The 19,865-nt window shown below is 41.6% G+C and overlaps 1 protein-coding gene across 1 annotated transcript; it reads right to left on the bottom strand.

Moving 5' to 3' along the window:
* Window positions 1-2,114: 2,114 nt before the first annotated feature.
* On the bottom strand, window positions 2,115-19,156 carry LOC140236081 (uncharacterized). The gene is made up of 6 exons (XM_072316055.1): window positions 19,033-19,156; window positions 13,016-15,243; window positions 12,133-12,180; window positions 9,440-9,487; window positions 8,237-8,301; window positions 2,115-3,228 (listed from the first exon to the last, which is right to left on the bottom strand). Exons 1-6 carry the CDS (start codon window positions 19,043-19,045, stop codon window positions 2,115-2,117), a joined length of 3,516 nt encoding a protein of 1,171 aa, XP_072172156.1. The 5' UTR covers window positions 19,046-19,156.
* Between the last annotated feature and the right edge of the window lie 709 nt (window positions 19,157-19,865).

Here is a 19,865-nt window from a genome sequence, read left to right as displayed (position 1 = left end):
TGTGCATTGTTACATCACAATCACTAGCCATCGGACGGCGCACTCTTTCTTGCGCGCGTACGAATTGCCCAAACTTCGCGATCTTAAACTTCTCGATCTTTTGTCAGTCTGACCGCGCCTAATGAGCGACTTTGAGCTCATGCTCTGGCAATAAACATGTACTGACAAATCACATATCAGTAACCTTTCCACATCAAAGAAAAAAAAAAAAAAGTAAATCCACATTTACAAATCAATGTCAGTTGTATCTTTGCATACAAAAGCTATTGACTGTAACAAGATGTTGTAACACGCTTATATCACAGAATGTAAATATTCAACCTTTACAGAAGTCTGGCCAAATGATTTCTTCTGCAGACTATTTCCTGTCTGTATGAGTTGTGCTTTAAGTTTGACAGTTAGATCAAACGAACAGAATGAAACAAAACACACAAAAACAAAAACAGACAAAATTTGATGTGTCTTCAGTCAACTGCACAGCTTGTACCATCTTGCACTTGGCTTGCAAGTTTGGATGTAAATCTCCGGTGTCAAATCAGTGGCAAAAAGGATTTCACTGCAAATTGTCTGACATTTTAATTTGTCTTGAATGATATCTTGAAGCAGCAAATGAACTACAATGTATTTGCAAACTGCGTGTAATTTGAACAGGCCACCATGCTACATGTACCATGAGCAATCCCACCTAAAAATCTTTGCCAAAGATGGGATGCTTTTACAGCATCCAACAAACTGTGTAAAAGGAGGAGCAAACTACTCCCAGATTTCATGACCATCTAGTTTTGATACAAGCCGAGTGGAGTAAATTCACATCAAATTATTTTGACCTCTAGATTTGCTTGTATTTGTGTGTGTGTGTGTGCGCTTTTTTATTTTAATGGCCAAAACATTGCAATTATACATATTAGTCAATGATGTCTACAGTTGGACAAGCACAGAGTTGTATCATAATAATATATAATAAGGTCTTATTCATCCAGGCAAGCTTTAATAGAACTTCAGTGTTGCAACTGCTCTACCAGAGGGCCCTGCCACTATCATTAGGGTCCTACCCAAGTGTGGCCAGGTACCCATTTATACACCTGGGTCAAGAGGGACATGATGAGTATTCTCGTCCAAGGACGTAAGCACTGGGCGGGAATCGAACTGGATTTCTCCGATTGAGAGTCGAGAGTTTTATCCACTATGCCACAGCGCCCCCACTATAAGGTTGCCTTGCTCAAGGGTGCTGGGTACAGAACTGTCAACTGTTTTTATGTCAAGACATTGTGAATTTGGAGAGATCCTCTCATGTTGGCTTGGAGCAAATCAGTGACGGCCCTTGAAAGATTTGAGTTTTGCTCTCATTCCACTTCACTGGTGGATCAGAAAAAAACATAACAAACTTTTAAAGCCTCCGCTTACCACCCATCCTGTTCCCAGTTACATTCAATGCATGCAAGTACAGTAAAAAGGAACCCCTTTAATAAACATCTAAATTCTGATCTACGTGGGCCAGTGAGTGTCATGAGTTGACATGCGTCTACAATCAGCCGATGCTGCTAAGCAGTCATTCTTGTATATTACGTGTAATACACTTATATTGAAAAAGAACAAAACAATGCAAACTCACTTCTGAAAATAAACTTAATTTCTAAACATGCACGCTTGGGCATGCAGAACACATTGGTAAAAAAAAAAAAAGAAGAAAAGCTTTTTTGAAAATATTGCCACCATATTCAGACAAGTGTGTGTGGCTCCCTACCATGAAAAACACCTTAACATATCAAATCAAAATATGAAAAAGTCAGTAATTACCATGAGATGTTCTATGCCAGAAGTTATCTTGTTCTTGCTTACATCTCATATCTATACAAATTAACATCCAGGTCACTTTAGTCACCACTCAACTTTTGCATTCATACACATTTGGAATGGTAACGTCAGCTGGGCAGACGGAGGTTGTACTGGGGTAAGGGTTGCATTCTTATTGTAAAAGTATAAAAACTAAACAAAACAAAAGTTGGTGGACAATCGTAGTAACAATTTAACTGTACATGGAGGATTGTATGCTTGTTTATTGCAGACCCACTAAGAGTATTCCACAATGGGATGCAGAGGAGGGCCGACTACAACTAGATAATGGGTTTGATATCTTCGAGAGTATGAGGCCGGTGTGACGGGTGGAGGGAGGTGAGGGTGTTCACTGGGTTGAACTGGTGAAGCGGCTGGTCGTGGTGGGGGTTGTGTGCCATGGCGCTGTGGTTGAGCGGTGTGAACTGACTCATGGAGTTGATGGAATTCAGTGGATTAGCAGGGTTGAGAGGGTGGAGGGGATTGGGGTTGGGGTTGGAACTTGGGGGAAGAGGGGGCGGGGGTGGGCCACTCCCTTCCCACTTATTGCCGCCAGTTGTATTGCCGAAGTAGTCCAGGCAGGCATTCATGATGGCAAGCTTCTCTACCTTCTGTGTACGCTCCTCCACTTTGCCGTGCTCCTTCCACCAGTCGATGCCGTGCGTGTTCTTCTTGTGCGTCTTCAGGCTGACGTTGTGCGTGAACGCTGCGCTGCAGAGGTCGCACTTGAAGGGCTTGTCGCCCGAGTGCTGGCGCATGTGGGCCTTCATGTTGGACTTTTGGCCGAAGCGCCGCTTGCAGACTGGGCACGAGTGCGGCTTGGTGTGCACCAACTTGTGCTTCTCCAGGTCTTTGGTGGTCTTGAAGGCCTTGCCGCAGATCTCACAGATGCAGGCCCGCTCCACGAGGTGCCGCTTCGAGTGCTGGTTGAGCCCCGTCTGGAAGAAGAAATCGGCGCCGCAGATCTTGCACACAAACTCCTTCTTGCCCGCAGCCACCACCTTGTGCCGCTTCTCGTGGGCGACGAGGCTCTCCTTGTTGCGCAGCACGTGGCCACAGATGCTGCACAGGTGCTCCTCCGCTTCGTTGTGCACCCGCCGCACATGGGCCTTGAGGTCCATGAAGAGCTGCTTACAGAAGCTGCACTGGTCAAAGCGCACCATCCGCTTCTCACGGTCCGGGGTGAGCGCCAGCTGCATCTTGATGGTGCCCTTGTCCTTCTCCTCAGAGCCATCCTGCGGGATGTGCGTCTGCATGTGCTTGTTGAGGCGGAAGCCGCAGCGGAACTCCTTACCGCAGAAGGGGCAGCCAAAGTCCTTCCCACCGGGGCCATTGTGTGATGGCGGTCCCTCCTTTGTGGGCTTCTCCATTGTCTCCTCCTTGTCTGCTTCCACACTACTTTGCGAGACCAACATGAAAACAACAAAGAAAAAGATGGGGAAAAAAGAGGGATTATCAGCTGGTCAAATAAGTACACTGAATAAAAGCTTGGTTAAAAGTCAGTAGTTGAAGGTACAACTGTTTAAAAGGAGCTTCATAGGAGTTGTTTCATTACAGGTGAAAACCTTATTGTCAAAACAGAGAATTAGAGACATGGAGAAACCAGAAAGAAAGGCAATAGACAAAAACAGACAGAGGGAGAGAAAGCACCTGAAGATACAGAAAACACAAAGAAGTCCAGAGAGGATATCAAACAGAATAAACAATTGGACTGTAGAGCCACAGGTAGGAATGTTGTACAGTGGAAGAAAATGGCATAGTGAACACAACATGGTTAAGTGGAAAATGAGCCAAATGTTGGATTCCTGCCCTGCATATTCAGACACCCTTCTTATTAACATGTCCCATCCACCCTGTCCCTCTTCAACTAAAGTGTACAGACTGGGCTCCTTGGGAGGTCTGGGTTAACCCTAAAAGGGCCGGGGGGGGGGGGGGGGGGGGGGGGGCGCGGAATCCGCCCCCCCCCCCCCCTCGACGTTTCGCGCTATAATTCTGTAACGCGAGAAGGCCTCATCGCGAGGCTTCTTGACTTTCTTCGTTCAAGTCTCGCGCAACTTTTGAGACCAAATTTGCAACGTCCGCGCATACTTTTGCGAAGCCACGCCCATTTTTGTAACGGAATGTCGCTCCAAAACGGGCACAATTTTGTGATTTTGTGTACATTTCCTATGGAAAACAGTGCTCTGTCATGAAAGGCATAAAAACCTGATTATTTTTACAATTAATCACTTTCATTGATTAATTTTGTGCTAATTATGGTAGAAAAGTGGTCAGTGACAATTTCCAATGAAAAAACAAAGAAAAAACAAAAGTTGAAAAACAAAGAAATACATAAGAAATTCTGAAAACAATAAAATACATAAGAATTGAAATGAGTTTTGGAAGTTTTTGTGATGTACAATTGTTGAATATGCTAAAACAGATTTACAGATCAAAAATTAGACTCTCAATGCTTTTAATTAAGCTAAAATATCACCTTGAGCTTAATTTGCATAATTAATTAATTAAAATTAGAAATTGATTGTTTCAAAAAATCTTATAACACAATCTTGTAGATTATGACGCGGGTCTCACGCATGCAAAATTTCATCGCGATCGCACCACCGATGGCCGAGATCTCAGGGGGGGAATCCGCCCCCCCCCCCCCCCCCCCGGTCTGAGCATAGCCAAAAAAGCCCGGCCCCTTTAGGGTTAATAGGGAGCTTTAGATTTGTGGCGCAAACGTTTAGACAACCAATGCATTGGCCGTTTTCCTCTCTCTCTGCCTCGTGTTGCAAAATATTTTTAGTTTACGCAAAGATGCAACCTATGAAAAGTAAAATGGCACCCCCATATGATCATTGCATAAAGTAGCTCTCTGCGTAGTGAAATGGCCAAGAACGCCTAGTGGAAACTTAGATGATGCGAGATTGATTTTGATCAGCAATTTTGTGCACACACAGAACAGGATTTTATCTTCTGAATGTCCATGTCGCAAAAATCTAAAGCTCTCTAATAACAGGGGAGGTGAAATGATAAGTCAGAGCTCTACGGAAGATGGGTGCCAAACTGAGGGTGCTACCCACATCAATTCAACTGGGGGCCCGTTTCATAAAACTTGTCATCAGTGACAACTGCCTCATTTCTATGACAAATTTGCTCTCAGCCAATCAGATGCTAGGATTTCAGTAGCTTGTCACATCTATGACAACTTGTCACTGATGACATGTTTCATGGAACAGGCCCCCTATCAAGCATTAATTTGTGGCAGAGCGGAATGGATGCTGTCCAGCACTGAATTTCTCTTTATGAGAGGGACAACAGAATAAGCAAAGTACATGTAAGCTATAATCTATACACCTTCCTGGTTCCTAATCCTATTTTCTGAGATGTGAATAATCTTCAGTTTGAATTTCCTCTTTTGCCAGTTTCCGAGTGATACCATTCTTAACCTGTTCCTTCTGCAATTCTCTGCGATGAGCACCTCCAATACCCCCAAACGAGATTCTTTTTGCAGATCGACAGAGAACGGACAGGTTTGTTATCTACCTGTGCGAAAGCAGTAAAGCGGTACATAAACTGAAAATTTTGTAAATGAGTTGGGTATGTATTTTGAGCAGAAAGTAGTGAAAATGTGTGAAGACATCCAGTCAAAAAGAGCAGATGGATTCCCCAACCAATCTTCTTATTCAGACGTTCAAAATAAGTTGTCACAGTTTTCTCCGTTATGTGCACATGATGTGCAAAAGTTGGTTCTGAAGTTAAACAAGAAGACATGTATATTGGATCCAATACCCACAAAGCTGGTTGTAAGGAACATTGATATTTTATTGCCAGTTCTTACAAAAATTATCAACCTGTCTCTGACAAGTGGACACTTTCACAGGAATTGGAAGTTGGCTATAGTTAGACCATTATTGAAAAAGCCCGGTGCAGATTTACAGTTTTCAAATTGTAGACCTGTTAGTAATTTGCAATATGTGTCCAAACTGGTTGAAGCAGCAGTAGCAGGTCAAATTCAGAAACATCTTGTAACCAATGATTTACTACCACCGATGCAGTCAGCATATAGAAAAAACCACAGCACAGAAACAGCCCTATTAAAGGTGAAGAATGATTTGCTGTTAGCAATGAATAAGCAACAGGTGGTATTTTTAGTTCTACTGGACATGAGTGCAGCTTTTGATTTAATTAGACATGACATTCTTGTGAATATTCTCCAAACACATTTTGGAATAACTGACAGAGCATTGTCATGGTTTGAGTCCTATTTGAATGATAGGAGACAGAGGGTTCAGGTCGATTCCAGTATGTCCAAGGAGTTTGATGTACCCTGGGGTGTGCCCCAAGGCTCCTGCCTGGGTCCCCTTCTTTTTACTTTGTATGCTAGTAGGTTGTTCCATGAAATCCAACACAAATTCCCAGAAGTAATGTGTCATACCTATGCGGATGATACACAGCTGTACATATCTTTTTCACCTACTGCAGCAGATGAGAATTATACTGTGTCCATTATAGAGCGATGTATTGTGCATCTTCACAAATGGTTATTATCCAACAATCTTCTACTCAATGATAAGAAAACCGAATTTGTAATATGTGGCACTCAACAGCAAGTTTCAAAATTACGCACTGAAAGCCTGAAAGTGATTGATGTTGATATTTATCCTGTTGATTCTGCACGGAATCTGGGAGTGTGGTTTGATTCACGCCTAGCTTTTGACAGACATATCTCTGAAGTATGTAAAAATTCATTTTATCATTTGTTTAATATTGCACATATTCGGAAGCATTTGACACGGGAAAGTACTGAAAAAATCACCCATGCGTTTGTCACAAGCAGATTGGATTATTGTAACAGTTTATTTTATGGCTTACCTGATAATCAGTTAGGTAAACTACAAAGGGTGCAAAATGCATGTGCTAGATTAGTTTGTAATTCTCCTCGTTTCTCTCATTGTCGTCCATTACTGCGTGCATTACATTGGTTGCCTGTAAAGCAGAGAATCATATTTAAAACTCTGCTAATTGTATATAGAGCCATTCATGGTACAGCACCAGTGTACATACAGGAACTTGTAGAGTTAAAAACATCACTTCAAACATTTTATCATCTTCGGAGTTCACGGGATCAAACATTATTGAAATATCCATCGGGGAAATCAAAAGTTACTCTTGGTGACAGGGCATTTTTGTACGCTGCACCAAAATTATGGAATAATCTCCCTTTGTTTGTAAGACAAGCAGTCACAATTAATGAGTTTAAGGCCAGGTTAAAAAGTCATCTCTTGAAGTAGTGTATTTTCTGTTTGAATTTCTTGTATGCATGTCATTTTGTAATGCGCAGTAGAGTATATTATTATAGTAGCTGCGCAATATAAATGTCCTTTCATTATCATTATACATGTATACATGTACCCCTTTTCCACGGTCAAGTACATGTGCCATCGAAGAATGCAAAATATCGATCTGGGGCCCGTTTCTGGGGGGGGGGGGATGGATTCCGCCCCCCTGAGATCTCGGCCATCAGTGGCGCGATCGCGATGAAATTTTGCATGCGTGAGACCTGCATCATAATCTACAAGATTGTGTCATAAGATTGTTTTAAACAATCAATTTCTAATTTTAATTAATTAATTATGCAAATTAAGCTCAAGATCATATTTTAGCCTAATTAAAAGCATTGAGAGTCTAATTTTTGGTCTGTAAATCTGTTGCAGCATATTCAACGATTGTACATCACAGAAACTTCCAAAATTCATTTCAATTCTTATGTATTTTATTGTTTTCAGAATTTCTTATGTATTTCTTTGTTTTTCAACTTTTGTTTTTTCTTTGTTTTTTCATTGGAAATTGTCACTGACCACTTTTCTACCATAATTAGCACAAAACTAATCAATGAAAGTGATTAATTGTAAAAATAATCAGGTTTTTGTGACTTTCACGACAGAGCACTGTTTTCCATAGGAAATGTACACAAAATCACAAAATTGTGCCCGTTTTGGGGCGACATTCCGTTACAAAAATGGGCGTGGCTTCGCAAAAGTATGCGCGGACGTCGCAAATTTGGTCTCAAAAGTTGCGCGAGACTTGAACAAACAAAGTCAAGAAGCCTCGCAACGAGGCCTACTCGCGTAACAGAATTATAGCGTGATACAGATTATCATATCTGGGTGCATGAGTTTGCTTACATGTGTCTGTGTCAAAGCATCTACAACCAGGGGCGGATCCAGGAATTCTGTAAAGGGGGGGCGTGACTAATATTTCTGGTGCCACTTCCGGGTTTCATTTCATTTTTTTTTTTTTTTATTTCCTTTGTTTTTGACGAAAATTAAAGGGGGGGCGTGCGCCGGTTGCGCCCCCCTCTGGATCCGCCACTGTACAACTACATAAAAAATGCTGAAGATCATTCCCACAAACCTACCTTATCAGCTTGATATTCCTCTGCAACGGGGGTTTCCGGGCCCGCTTTTCTTTTGGTTTCCTCATCTGCGAATGTAAGGAGAACCACAAAAATGAAACCATCACAACTGAGCGATAACAACATCCATCACTACTAAGAATAATCTCTCAAAGTGGCGATTGAAGCTTTATACATATATATATATATATATATATAATACATGTATATATGGATATGCTTTTGAGGTTCAGCTTCAATTGGCTGTTAAAGATGAGCAGAAGAGTACAGTTTTCCTATCACCTTATGGAGAATCCAAATCAATGCATGATCAAACTTGATGAATACACATCTACGGCGGCTGGAATTTAATCAAACCATGAACCCAACACAAATGTAACTCCTTCCCTTCCATCAACTTGCAGATTTCTTTACGCTTAGACTTTTAGTTTGTACTCAGTGAAGCTTTCAAAAACGATAATTCAAATTTTCCATTACCATTATCTATATTCCCTACTTTACAGATACATGTAAGTGACACATAAAATGACCCATGCTGTTGGTTTCTTTGCATTTTCTCTGAATAAAGAAATTGTTGACAGTGTACACTCTCTCTGTGACATCATAATACTGCAAGAAGGGTTCTGTTTGGCTTTTAGAAAATGTGGACAGGGAGACAGAAGCACTGTGACTGAAGATTAGAATCATTCTATAGCACTGAAGTAGTAACATTGAATGAGTAATACAACGCTGAACACTGGCACTGGTCCAACGGTCCCAGACTGGTAAAAATCACTATGGGACCAGCAACTTTTCACAGAGTGCTAAATTTACTGGTCCAAGAAGACGGGTAAAAGAACAAAAATAGTGAAACATTGCCACAGCCAGTTGAAAAAACAGTACAGGACCAGTATGGGAAATGAGTTAGTGTGAATCCCTGGAGTAATCTCTGGTGCTGGTGATGATGAAAAAATTGCATTGCATTTTGAAACAGAGGGAGTCTTTGCAATATAAAATACACCATAAGAAGTAAAAGTGTCATTAGGCACTAATGAACCACAACATACAAAAGACAACAACAAAAATGCTTCACATTTTTTTTTTTATTGAAAAATACAATAAGATAACTTGAAATAGAGAATTCTATTTACTGTGAACAACATCATCTAGCAACAACATACAGAATCAAGTATTAAAAGTTCCTTCATTTCCTTTCAGACTGTTTACCTTTTTGGGTGGTTCTCCATCAGCTTGTACTTTCCTAGGTCTGCCTCTCTGTACAACCATGAGAAAAACAATCAAACAAACAATTTTTAAGAATAAATTTGTTTTTTTCACTATAAAAATGCAGCTGCAGTAAAGAAATGAAAACTTTTTAGCCCTACAGGTGCGTGTGTGATTCTGCTGTCTATGAAAGCACTGTGATAGAAAACATTTTTTGACTGCTTCAAAAGCACAGAGCAGTCTAAACAGTAACAAATGAGTGAACAAGTCTACCATACAGTTTACCATAAACATAAGTTTACCACAGGGAGTGGTAAAAATAATGAATTTACGTTGATATACTGCGATTTGTCAAACAGTTGCAATAAAAAGAGAATAAACCACTTTGAATTTGTTTTGTTTTGTTTTGTTTGTTTTTTTACCAGCATGAAGGTGATATCTGTTCATTGATATCATGATGGTGACTGCATAAATTTTGAATCATTTGGTCTACTGGAGTGTTTTTTTTTTTTCATTCAGCTGAACATTATTATGTATGGCATTCAACACAGTCATAAGAGTTTGATCATTTTGGTTCTCTATAGTACAGTGTATCTCTCTCTCTCTCTCCCTAATTGGGTTAGTCCATCAGGTTAGGTCAACAAATTGCATGATGTCCATGTTAACGGAGGTATCGACGTTTTCATTTCACCATGATGATCACTTCAAATGTAGTTAAGTTTTATTGTGTCAATATGAACTTCAACATTATAAACTTTAACTGCTTAGAGTGATGCATGTTTAAATGAGAAATCTTTCATTGATTTGCTGCTCCGCAAACCAATTTTCTTACCTCCGTTACATGGACATCACATTTATATAACATTGGCAATAAATTCTCTGGTCTGACATTACAATAACCATGAAGCTTGAGCAGTAAAACTTGGTGGAATACTGTTTTCATTCTGAAGCCATTACTAGCAGATATTTGCTTGGTTTTAATGAGGCCTTGATTTTTAGTTCTTATTGTATCACAAAAGATGACCCAACACCCTTGGACTGACCCATCTGTATCTACATGTATCTCTCTTTCACTGGAAATTACTTTGCTTGCCAGAGTGAACATCACATACTTGCCTCGTAAAACCCGTCAATAAAATATCTTCTGCATTTACTTTTCCTTATTCTGTTTTTGTCACCTTTCTACTTTATACATCCATAATTTGGGGAGGTTTCGGGTGATTTTTGCACATTCAGTAACACGTGAAAATATTAATTCTGATCTCGCCATGAATGTGAAGTGCACACATACATTTCTCCATTCACTACTGTACTTTACAATCAGAGATTTGACCACTTGCAGACTTGATGAGAAGTCCTTATTTGCGAAAAAATAGACCCATTATTGAATATATGGCGTATACAGTATCTGACAGATCAATGAACTTTTTAGAACAGTGTTGCCAAAATGCAATCTAACTCATATTAAACATAATTCACTGTTGCACCAAAACTTGCTGTATGATATTATGTTTTCTAAATACCAATGAAGATATACATGTATGTGGCACTTGTGACACATATGAATCCCGTTTTGTTTTAGTATTAACTAAAACAGCAGACTAACAAATAAACGACTTGAAAGAATTAATAGTGTATAAGCTGTTATTTTCGCGAGGGTTTAATTTTCATGAATTTTCACAGTAGCCCAGGGCCGCACATTTAACAACATGTGAGAAAATCACCATGCACTTGGGCACTAGCGTATTCACAATAAGCCTCAGTGTCAATTCGTGAAAACAACATATCCCAAAAATTCCGCGGTTAGTAACGTTACATTTAAACAAATTTAGATATTTGTTTTTACTACTAAATCACCATTTATTCATTTCAAGTCAAAATCATGTTGAAACCATGTTCATCCTTCCCAGGTTTATGATATAAAAAAGAATGAATGCAATCCAATAAATATTAGAATTGCTATGGCAACTAAAAGGGCTGGTTAGTAACATTACGAAAAAAGGACATGACAAAAAAAATCAATGTCTTGTAACAAAAAGTGTGCAAAAATGCTAGTTACTTCAAACAAAGTGCTGCATTAATGTCAATTATTGCATCATGACAAATGTTCACGCAAATATTTTTAGCAGTTTGACTGAAAATTTATTAGCTAGACCCCCAAAAGCATGGTTAGTAACGTTACGGTTAGTAACATTACATTTGTCCGAAATAATTCCGCAGGTCATTTCACGCTTTTGTAATTGACAAAATGTCACATGACTTCTGGAGTATCGAAATTGTATTCATCTTTTACCCCTTGGCAAAACTTTGAGGAAAAATTTTCAAAGGAACCCACTGTAATTTGCATTTAAGTGAATTTCAAAATCCCCAGTCCCACATGTGCATTTTAAATGATGGTTTTAGATCTCGCAAAACCAATGAATATGAAAAATAAAATCTACTGAATTTGAAAGACCATAATGATTGGCTAACATCCATGGTATAAGTTGATGCCTAAATTAAAGAGTTAGATAAAGAGGCACATTTCTTTTATCTATGTCGTGTCCACCTACAGATGTAGTTGTAACTGCGGAATTGCCCATATCCAAAAAATGCCTGCGACCTCCCCATAATTTATGAAAATATCTTTATGCAAAAATAACAGCTTATTCAGTATTTCAAGGAATCAGCAATAATGGTTTTACATGTACACTCACCTTTTTTGGTGGGCCTTGTTCTACTTTGACTTTCTTTGGTCTACCAACCTGAGACAGAAAAGGGGGGAAAAAGTCCTGCATCATGATGAGAAAGAGCAAGAGTGTCTCACACTTGGTGAATATTTCCTTAACCCTTTGAGGACGGGCTGATTTTGCTACAACACGCCTTTGCCATAGACATCTACTTGAGTATACTCGAGACTCATTTTCAACGGGATATTTGATGGATCTGTCATGTTGAAGTATTAAGTCACAGTTTAAAAACAGCAACCAAGGACTGCCAGCAAAGTGCCAAGTGAAACAATTTGCTTGTCAGACAGCAACCATGGAAAATCATCTCTCTTCGATCCAAAGAATTGTGGCTGTAATCTTCACAGGAAAAGTGCCACCAAGCACAACTTTCTGGCATTTACCATGGTAATTGTTTTTCAGGCACCATTTCAGAAAAGCTGACAGCCCTGACAAATCGTCAGTTTCTGAAAATCATCATGGTAACAGACAGACAGCAGAGCTTCTCAGCCAATTTTACGGATTTTACGGAAGTGTCAGAAACCGACAACTTGTCAGGGCTGACAACTTTCATGAAGCGGTGCCCTTATACATTGATTTTAGCACATCATTCAAGCATGATATCTACATTTGATACACTGATTTTCAGAGGAGACCACGGACTTTGTACACTATTCGCACACCATCCGAACATACAAGATCGTTTAAAATGCAGTTAGAAAATATGGCTCTGCAGTTCCATGGGCCCACATGAAGTTTCAAAATATAAAAGACATTCCCTGTAGGCATGTACGTTGTAACCACATTTAGCTGTTTATATTCTTGGATACATTTTATATAAGTGTTTGTACAAAGACACACAGACAAATTATACCTTCTTTGGAGGACCCTGCTCCTCCGGTCTGACTTTCCTGGGGCGCCCTCGCTTGGCAACAGTCATGATCTGTCCATCCATCATCACCATGTCCTCCATTACCACTCTCTGGAAGACTTTTCCTCTCCGCTTGGACGTCGGATGTGCACACGGCACCGCGGTCGGAACAGACTCGGTGGTAACGGGAACGCTGGAAGCAGGCGCCTTGCGCCTCCTACCTCGGGGCTTCGGGGCCGCTTTCCTCTTGACCAATCTGATGGTGAGCTTGCCCTTTCGTACACTCTGCCTGGTGACGCGGGTGCTCCTGGTCTGCTTGGGACCTATCCAGCGCCACATCGGCATGCGGACTGACTTGATGTCTTGGACGTGGATGGAATCGTCACTGCTATTGGGGCTCTTTGGTCTTGGGTTGGGGGCTTTTCGCCGGCCGAGTTTCCGCGTCACTCTTCTCTTCAGCGGTACCGGGGGTGCAGGGGGTACCTCTTTGTCTTCCTCCTTCTCATCATCTTCTTCTTCTTCAGATGAGGAGGAGGAGGAGGACTCCGATGCTTGCAGTTCTTCAGTCACAATGTGTCTGTGCTCCTTCTTAAGTGGCAATCTTGGCTGTACATGGGACACAGTGTGATTTGCGGTCAAGGCAGCCTGGCTATGTGGAGGAGACGCTGCCGGTGAATCAGCTTCATATCTGGAACTCACAGATGATGGGTTTTTATCTAGTTCATTGTCACCAGCGTTAGAAGAATCATCACTTTCAGTGCCACTCTCCTGGGAGTAACCTTCTTGCTCTATTTTGGGTTCATTCATGACGGGATGCACGATCTGTCTTGATTCGTCCATCTGAACGGTTGGTACTTGGGCGGGAATACTACTGTGCTTGGACTTATCAACACCCTCCGTTTCTTCAGCATCTGATTCTGAATCTGACTGTTCTGAACTACTGCTGTCATCAGATGCACTCAACTCCTGCATCTTCTCTCTGTCTCGCCTCTCCATCTCCAGCACCATCTCCGCTACTCTGTCCCTCACTCCAAGGCTACTGACAGATGGGATGGGCACAGGGTTGGCGACACTGGCGACTTCCTCAGGAACTCTTTGCACGACCACCCTTTCCGGAACAACAGTTTCTGGAGCCTGGTTGTGATTGGGCTGAATAATGCTTAAGCTGCGAGTACTGTCGGAACTTGTATGTTCCTCTGTTGGTGGCAAGCTTGGACCCTCGATATAGTGATCTGTACTATGTTCAACCACATGTTCCTCAACCTTGGGATGGTCCCTATGGACCACTTCGAGCGCTACATCATGTACAAGTTCTTCAGCAGTACCATGATTAGCACTCTCTGCTGATGCTCTCCAAGTTTCTTGTCCCATACCCATCATCATTCCCACTCTTGGATGACTAAACTCTGCATGGTTCCTTGAATGCACTCCCTCTCGGATACCGGGATCAACAACACTACCTCTGCTCAGATAGAAATCCTGCATCCGGGATTCCCCGACACTCCCTCTGGCCATGTCAACGCTTCTTGCAGCCATATCAAACATCATTCCCCTCTGCTGCTGGAAGAGTTCTTCGAACCTACCTTTCTCTATGGGAGGTCCCCCCATGCCAAACATCATTGCTGGGTTTTGTCTCATCATCTCAGCCTGGTACGGGAATCTCTCCTCTGAGCTCACCCGTGGAGGAGGGGCACCAAAGAGCATCCTTCCCCCAGTCTGCAGAAATTCTGGGTGGTATCGCCCCTGACCCATCTGGCTGGCCATCATCATCAGGTTGCTCCCACGCGGCTGCAGCATGTTTCCCTGGTGCATCTCTGCCATCATCTGCGCAACAGCTAGCTGCTTTGTGCTCTCCTCATACCCTTGCTCCTCCTCCCGCGTCCATCTCATCGTGTCCACAGGCTGGTGGATGTTCATCATCTCCCGTTGCTCGTACGGCCGGTGCATCGAGTTCCGCGGGTCCTCCCGTGGGGCCACCTCCTCGTTGGTCCGGTAGCTGATTGGGAAGCCCTGCGGGTGCATGCTGACCCCGAATCCCCCATAACTTCTGCGGAGCAAGCTCTCGTCACTGTGGTGGTATGGTTGGGTGTCATGGGATAGTTGTCTTGGGCCCCCATCTCGAGGATCCATACTTCCCTGGACCGGGAGGTTCTCTGCTATCTCCTCGTCCTCCTCTGCACCAACCAATCCTGCTCCTGTGTGGTGTGACAGCTGCCCAGCATGAACCTGCCCTGTTGGAGTTTTTGCAAAAACCAAAAGTGGAAAAGTGGTGTCAACATCAATGACAATGATCACACATAAAAATTCCAGCTGTAACTTACAGAAACAATGACCCATACAAAAAAAAAAAAAACAAACTGTAGACCAAAGTTTACACTCAATTTAGACTCATTCATCGTTTAGCTTTCATTCTGCTAGCGAGGTTTTGTAAAACCAAAGTCCATTTCAGGTTTAGAAATTAAACATGAAATAGAACGCAGTCTGTACATGTACCTAAATCAAGTTTAACTGCTCACAAACAATTCATGAATGAGTCTGGCCACCATGGTGGGTTTTATGATTGAAGAAACTCTTCCTCTCTGAGTGCTTTTAATTGCTTATTGGCACTGTATTAGCCACACAAGTGTTTCTTTATCTAAATTGTGCATCTGTTATCCTAATGTGTGCTGTAATTCTAGCTGTGAACGATCCTTTAATAGCCAATAGTAGCATTTGCTTGTTCCAAACAATTACGAAGGTACTGGCCTATCTCGTATTTAGTTCGTGTGGCTATAACAAAATTTTGATAATCAAAGAAAACTGCCAGTCCTTTGGACTTTTTTGTACAAGGAGTCACCCGTTTTTAACCTGTTGAGGACGAGTCCCGAGTATACTCGGGCAAGCGTCTACGGGAAATGCGTATTGCAGCAAAATCATACCGTCCTCAACAGGTTAATTCAAGAATGGAGAACAAGAAGAAAGAATGACATTATAGAACTCACTTTTTGGTAGACTACATCTATAGTAGGACTATGGAACAAAATCAAAATAACTACCGGTACTTCTAGCATCATCTCTACACAGCTTCATTGTTCAAGGGGCATTCACAGCACAAGTAGATCTAGTGGTATGCACATGCACTTAAACTTAAAACACAAGTCCACCTTCATATACATGTGGATTGAGTTAAGGCAACAACATTAGTAGAACACATCAGTGAAAGTTTGTGACGTGTGTGACGTCACACACTGTAGTAGTCTTCTAATCCAGCCGTGAATGAGCAGATACTTCAAAAATTCATCACTTTTGCACGGATTGTCTGATTTTCCTCAAACTCTCACTGATGTGTTCTACTAGAAATATTGCTGCATTCACTCAACCCACTAGTATGAAGGTGAACTTGCCCTTTAACCCGTTGAGGACGGTTTGATTTTGCTACAACACGTATTTCCCATTGACACCTGCCCAAGTATACTCGGGACTCGTCCTCAACGGGTTAAAGTCAGCATCTTATAGATGCAGAGTTTTGCTCTACTGGCTACAGCTCTCAGGAGGTTCAAACAGTCAGGCCCAGGCGCAGTTTGTCGAAAAGCGCTGAATTCTGCTATCATGAATATCATAATGACAATACCCATCATGCAACGCGATGCTCGTAGTGTAAAAGGTATAGAGACAATTTTGGTAATGAAGACACCAAATCGATATTAATTTTGTAGGAAAATTTGAACCCTGACACTTTTCTGATTTTTCATCTGTAGTAAGCTAAATACCTAATCTTGCATAATAATCCTTTCTAGGGAGAAAAAAACCATGACATCTGGCATAATTCTGGTCGGAATACATAATTAGGTAAATGTTTTTTGAATGACTAACGGTTTGCTTTCTTTTTTAGCCTCGCGCAACAGACGTCGAATAATGTATGACAGAAATGTTATCTTTAACAACTGGTAGGGACACTCTTTCCCTTTCTCTCCCCCAGCACAGCCACCTTCTATCTCTTAACACATCATCTCTTTCCCCCTCTCTCTTCTGCCTGGTACTCTCCCTGGCAGGTTGGGTTCTTATCGCTGTTCTGTAAACATAGGGCAGCAGTTTAAAACAAATAACGTTTTGTGAAAGTGCAAGCCTCATCTCTGTGGGGCCTATATACCTCCCTAGACCATGGGCAAAGCACAGAGGCAGGGACTATGCGATGGGTATGAAAGGCTCATACACTGCAGTTTTAGATGAGATTCCAGAGAGACAGAGTTATACCAGAGAGCCCATAATATACCAGAGTTATCAGAGTTATTTGCAGATGATTCTACGATTAAGGCAGAACAAGCAAGGTAATCACAATTAATCCTACTTTTCATTCTTACTAGCCTATTTCTTGATGTATCAATGAGCTAAGTATGGTCAGTGTGTGGAGAGCTACCGGTACATCTGTATTCTGTGCATGGCGATGGCGTTTGTTTGTGAGAGCGTGTGGCTCTGTGATGTGCCTGATACATGCCGTATTTTGGTAGACATGGTGATACAATGTAGTATACATACTATCGTGTTTGTTCTAAGGACGTTTAACACTTGTCACTGACTGTCTTGCATACAGGAGTACACTGCACATCAGTGGAACAGGCTGGAAGGGTTAGGGAGGCATAGGGGGAAGGGAGAGAGATGTAGAAAAGCAGTAATGTGTGCCTGGTACAAAGACGGTATGAATGGAACCAACTGTTCGCAGAAACTACGAGAATCGTTTGTAGCGGGCACATTTGCTTGTCGCTCGGGCGGATAACCCAAAAGTAGCAGACGACTGCACCTGGTGGGAGGCGCAGTTTTCTGCGCCTGTGCCCGACTGTCAAAAGGAAAAAGACATGCTTTCTACTGTGTCCCAAAATGTGAGAATACTGTAACTATTTCATGTATGCAATATAACTATGCATACATGCGCATGCCATTCTAAAGCACTGTGATTGTAATGATAGCTGCCTACAAATAGCTTTCATAGTTCTAAGTGATTTTTAGTAAAACAAAATCATGACACAATTTTGTAATTTACTTGCAATCTCCACTTATCCGGGGGCCAACGATTGTTCATGTGAACAATTGTTGCATGAACATGACTAAGTAAGTTACTAGGGTTAACTATATGCACAGCCCTGTCGCAGACTCTGTACAGAATACTTGACAGACTTTGCACGGCATCTGGTCGGGCTAGCTAGGCTACCGCAGTAAACCTGTATTTTGTACTGGGTACTGTACCGCGCACACGTGACATGGGTTCTAGACTGCTACTGCTAAGACTAGAGTAAGGATCTCTACCCATCTTTTCTTCACAATCATGCTATAAACCGCCTACTACTACTAGCCTAGCTAAGTCCAAGAATTCACTGTCAGTGTCACTTATCTTCTTTAAATTAAAATTACAATAGACGACACTAATTCCTATTATAATTAATTGACAATCTGAATTAGATCTAACGTATAGTGATCATGACGATGCACGCATGAGTCAGAATTCTAGCTACGGTAATACTACAGCATTCCATTTATTCCATTATAAAATCATCATTCTATCCTAACTCAACATAGAAAAACAAATCACGCGGACGTCAAATATATCCGTTTGCAGCCAATCAATTACTTGCCTGGGTAATATTCTGCCTCAATGTGTAATCTCTCAAGTTAACTCAGCCACTTTTATACTGCCGTTTCAAAATATGTTCTCCCAAATTGAGTCCACCCTCGGGCTCTGCCGCCATCTCCAGTTTAAACTCCGCTTGGGGTCTTTTGGAGGAGCACTACCAATTACCAAGTACCTTGTACAAATATTACGTCCTGCTAACGAACAGCAGCATACAGCACTCAGTAGACTACTTTCATTTTATGTCGAAATTCCCGGCTGCTCATTGACAGCATAATAATACGCACATCTACGGGTGGGACTATGGAATTCGAGGAATGTTAGTTCCGACATTGCTGGTAGTTGACCTTCCTTTCAGCTAAGTAAAAGTCAGACATCTAAAATGTGTGATGCATCTTGCATTATATACGATACTCACCTTTCCTGACCATTTGGTTAGTCCATTAGATACGCCGAAAGACACTCTAGAGGGAAACTAAATGATGGTCATAGCCTCCTATGTGCCGTGCCTTGTACACCGATATGGGCAGGGTTCATTTTGTTGACAAAAGACGGTCTGTGATGTACCGCTAGATGGCGCGATTGTGTTTTACTTGTCAAGCCCACAGAACTCTGGTCAAGCCCGACATTACGGGAATCCCCAATCTGGAGCTGCTGTCAAAAGTTGTCAATGATAATAGTACTTGGTAATAGTACTATACTAATTAGATATAATCACATACTACGCAAAAATAAATCGATTACTCAACCACATTATTTGAATACGTTTAAATCCATATGATTTGCAGTTTATACAGTTTAGCCATGTTTATACGGTAAACAGGGGCGGATCCAGATATTCCGTAAAGAGGGGGCGCGTTTACAATTTTTTTTTTTTTTTTTTTTTTTGGGGGGGGGGGGGCGCACGCACCCCTCCCCCAGAGCGGGTTGCAACCCGCTCTGCCCTCCCCTATATTGCTTTTTTTAATTTCTTCTATTTCAACAAAAAATAAAGGGGAGGGGGCGTGCCCAAGGTGAGGTCCTCTAGCTGGCCTGGATCCGCCAATGGGTAAGAGTATCTGAATATAAAAACGACCCAAGTCCATGGGAGTTCATTTCTAGTAAACTGTAAAAAAATGATATGCCTATTTTTATTTAACTATGATGGTATGGCAACATTGCATCTAAAAATTATCACGTATATTATCATCGTAATTAACATTTAGCCTACATTACTTGTGGAGGGGTCATTTTGTGTGATGGACTTGGACA

Source organism: Diadema setosum, chromosome 12, assembly GCF_964275005.1.
Source record: "Diadema setosum chromosome 12, eeDiaSeto1, whole genome shotgun sequence".
Taxonomy (NCBI): domain Eukaryota; kingdom Metazoa; phylum Echinodermata; class Echinoidea; order Diadematoida; family Diadematidae; genus Diadema; species Diadema setosum.
This window is presented reverse-complemented; position numbering and strand designations above follow the sequence as displayed.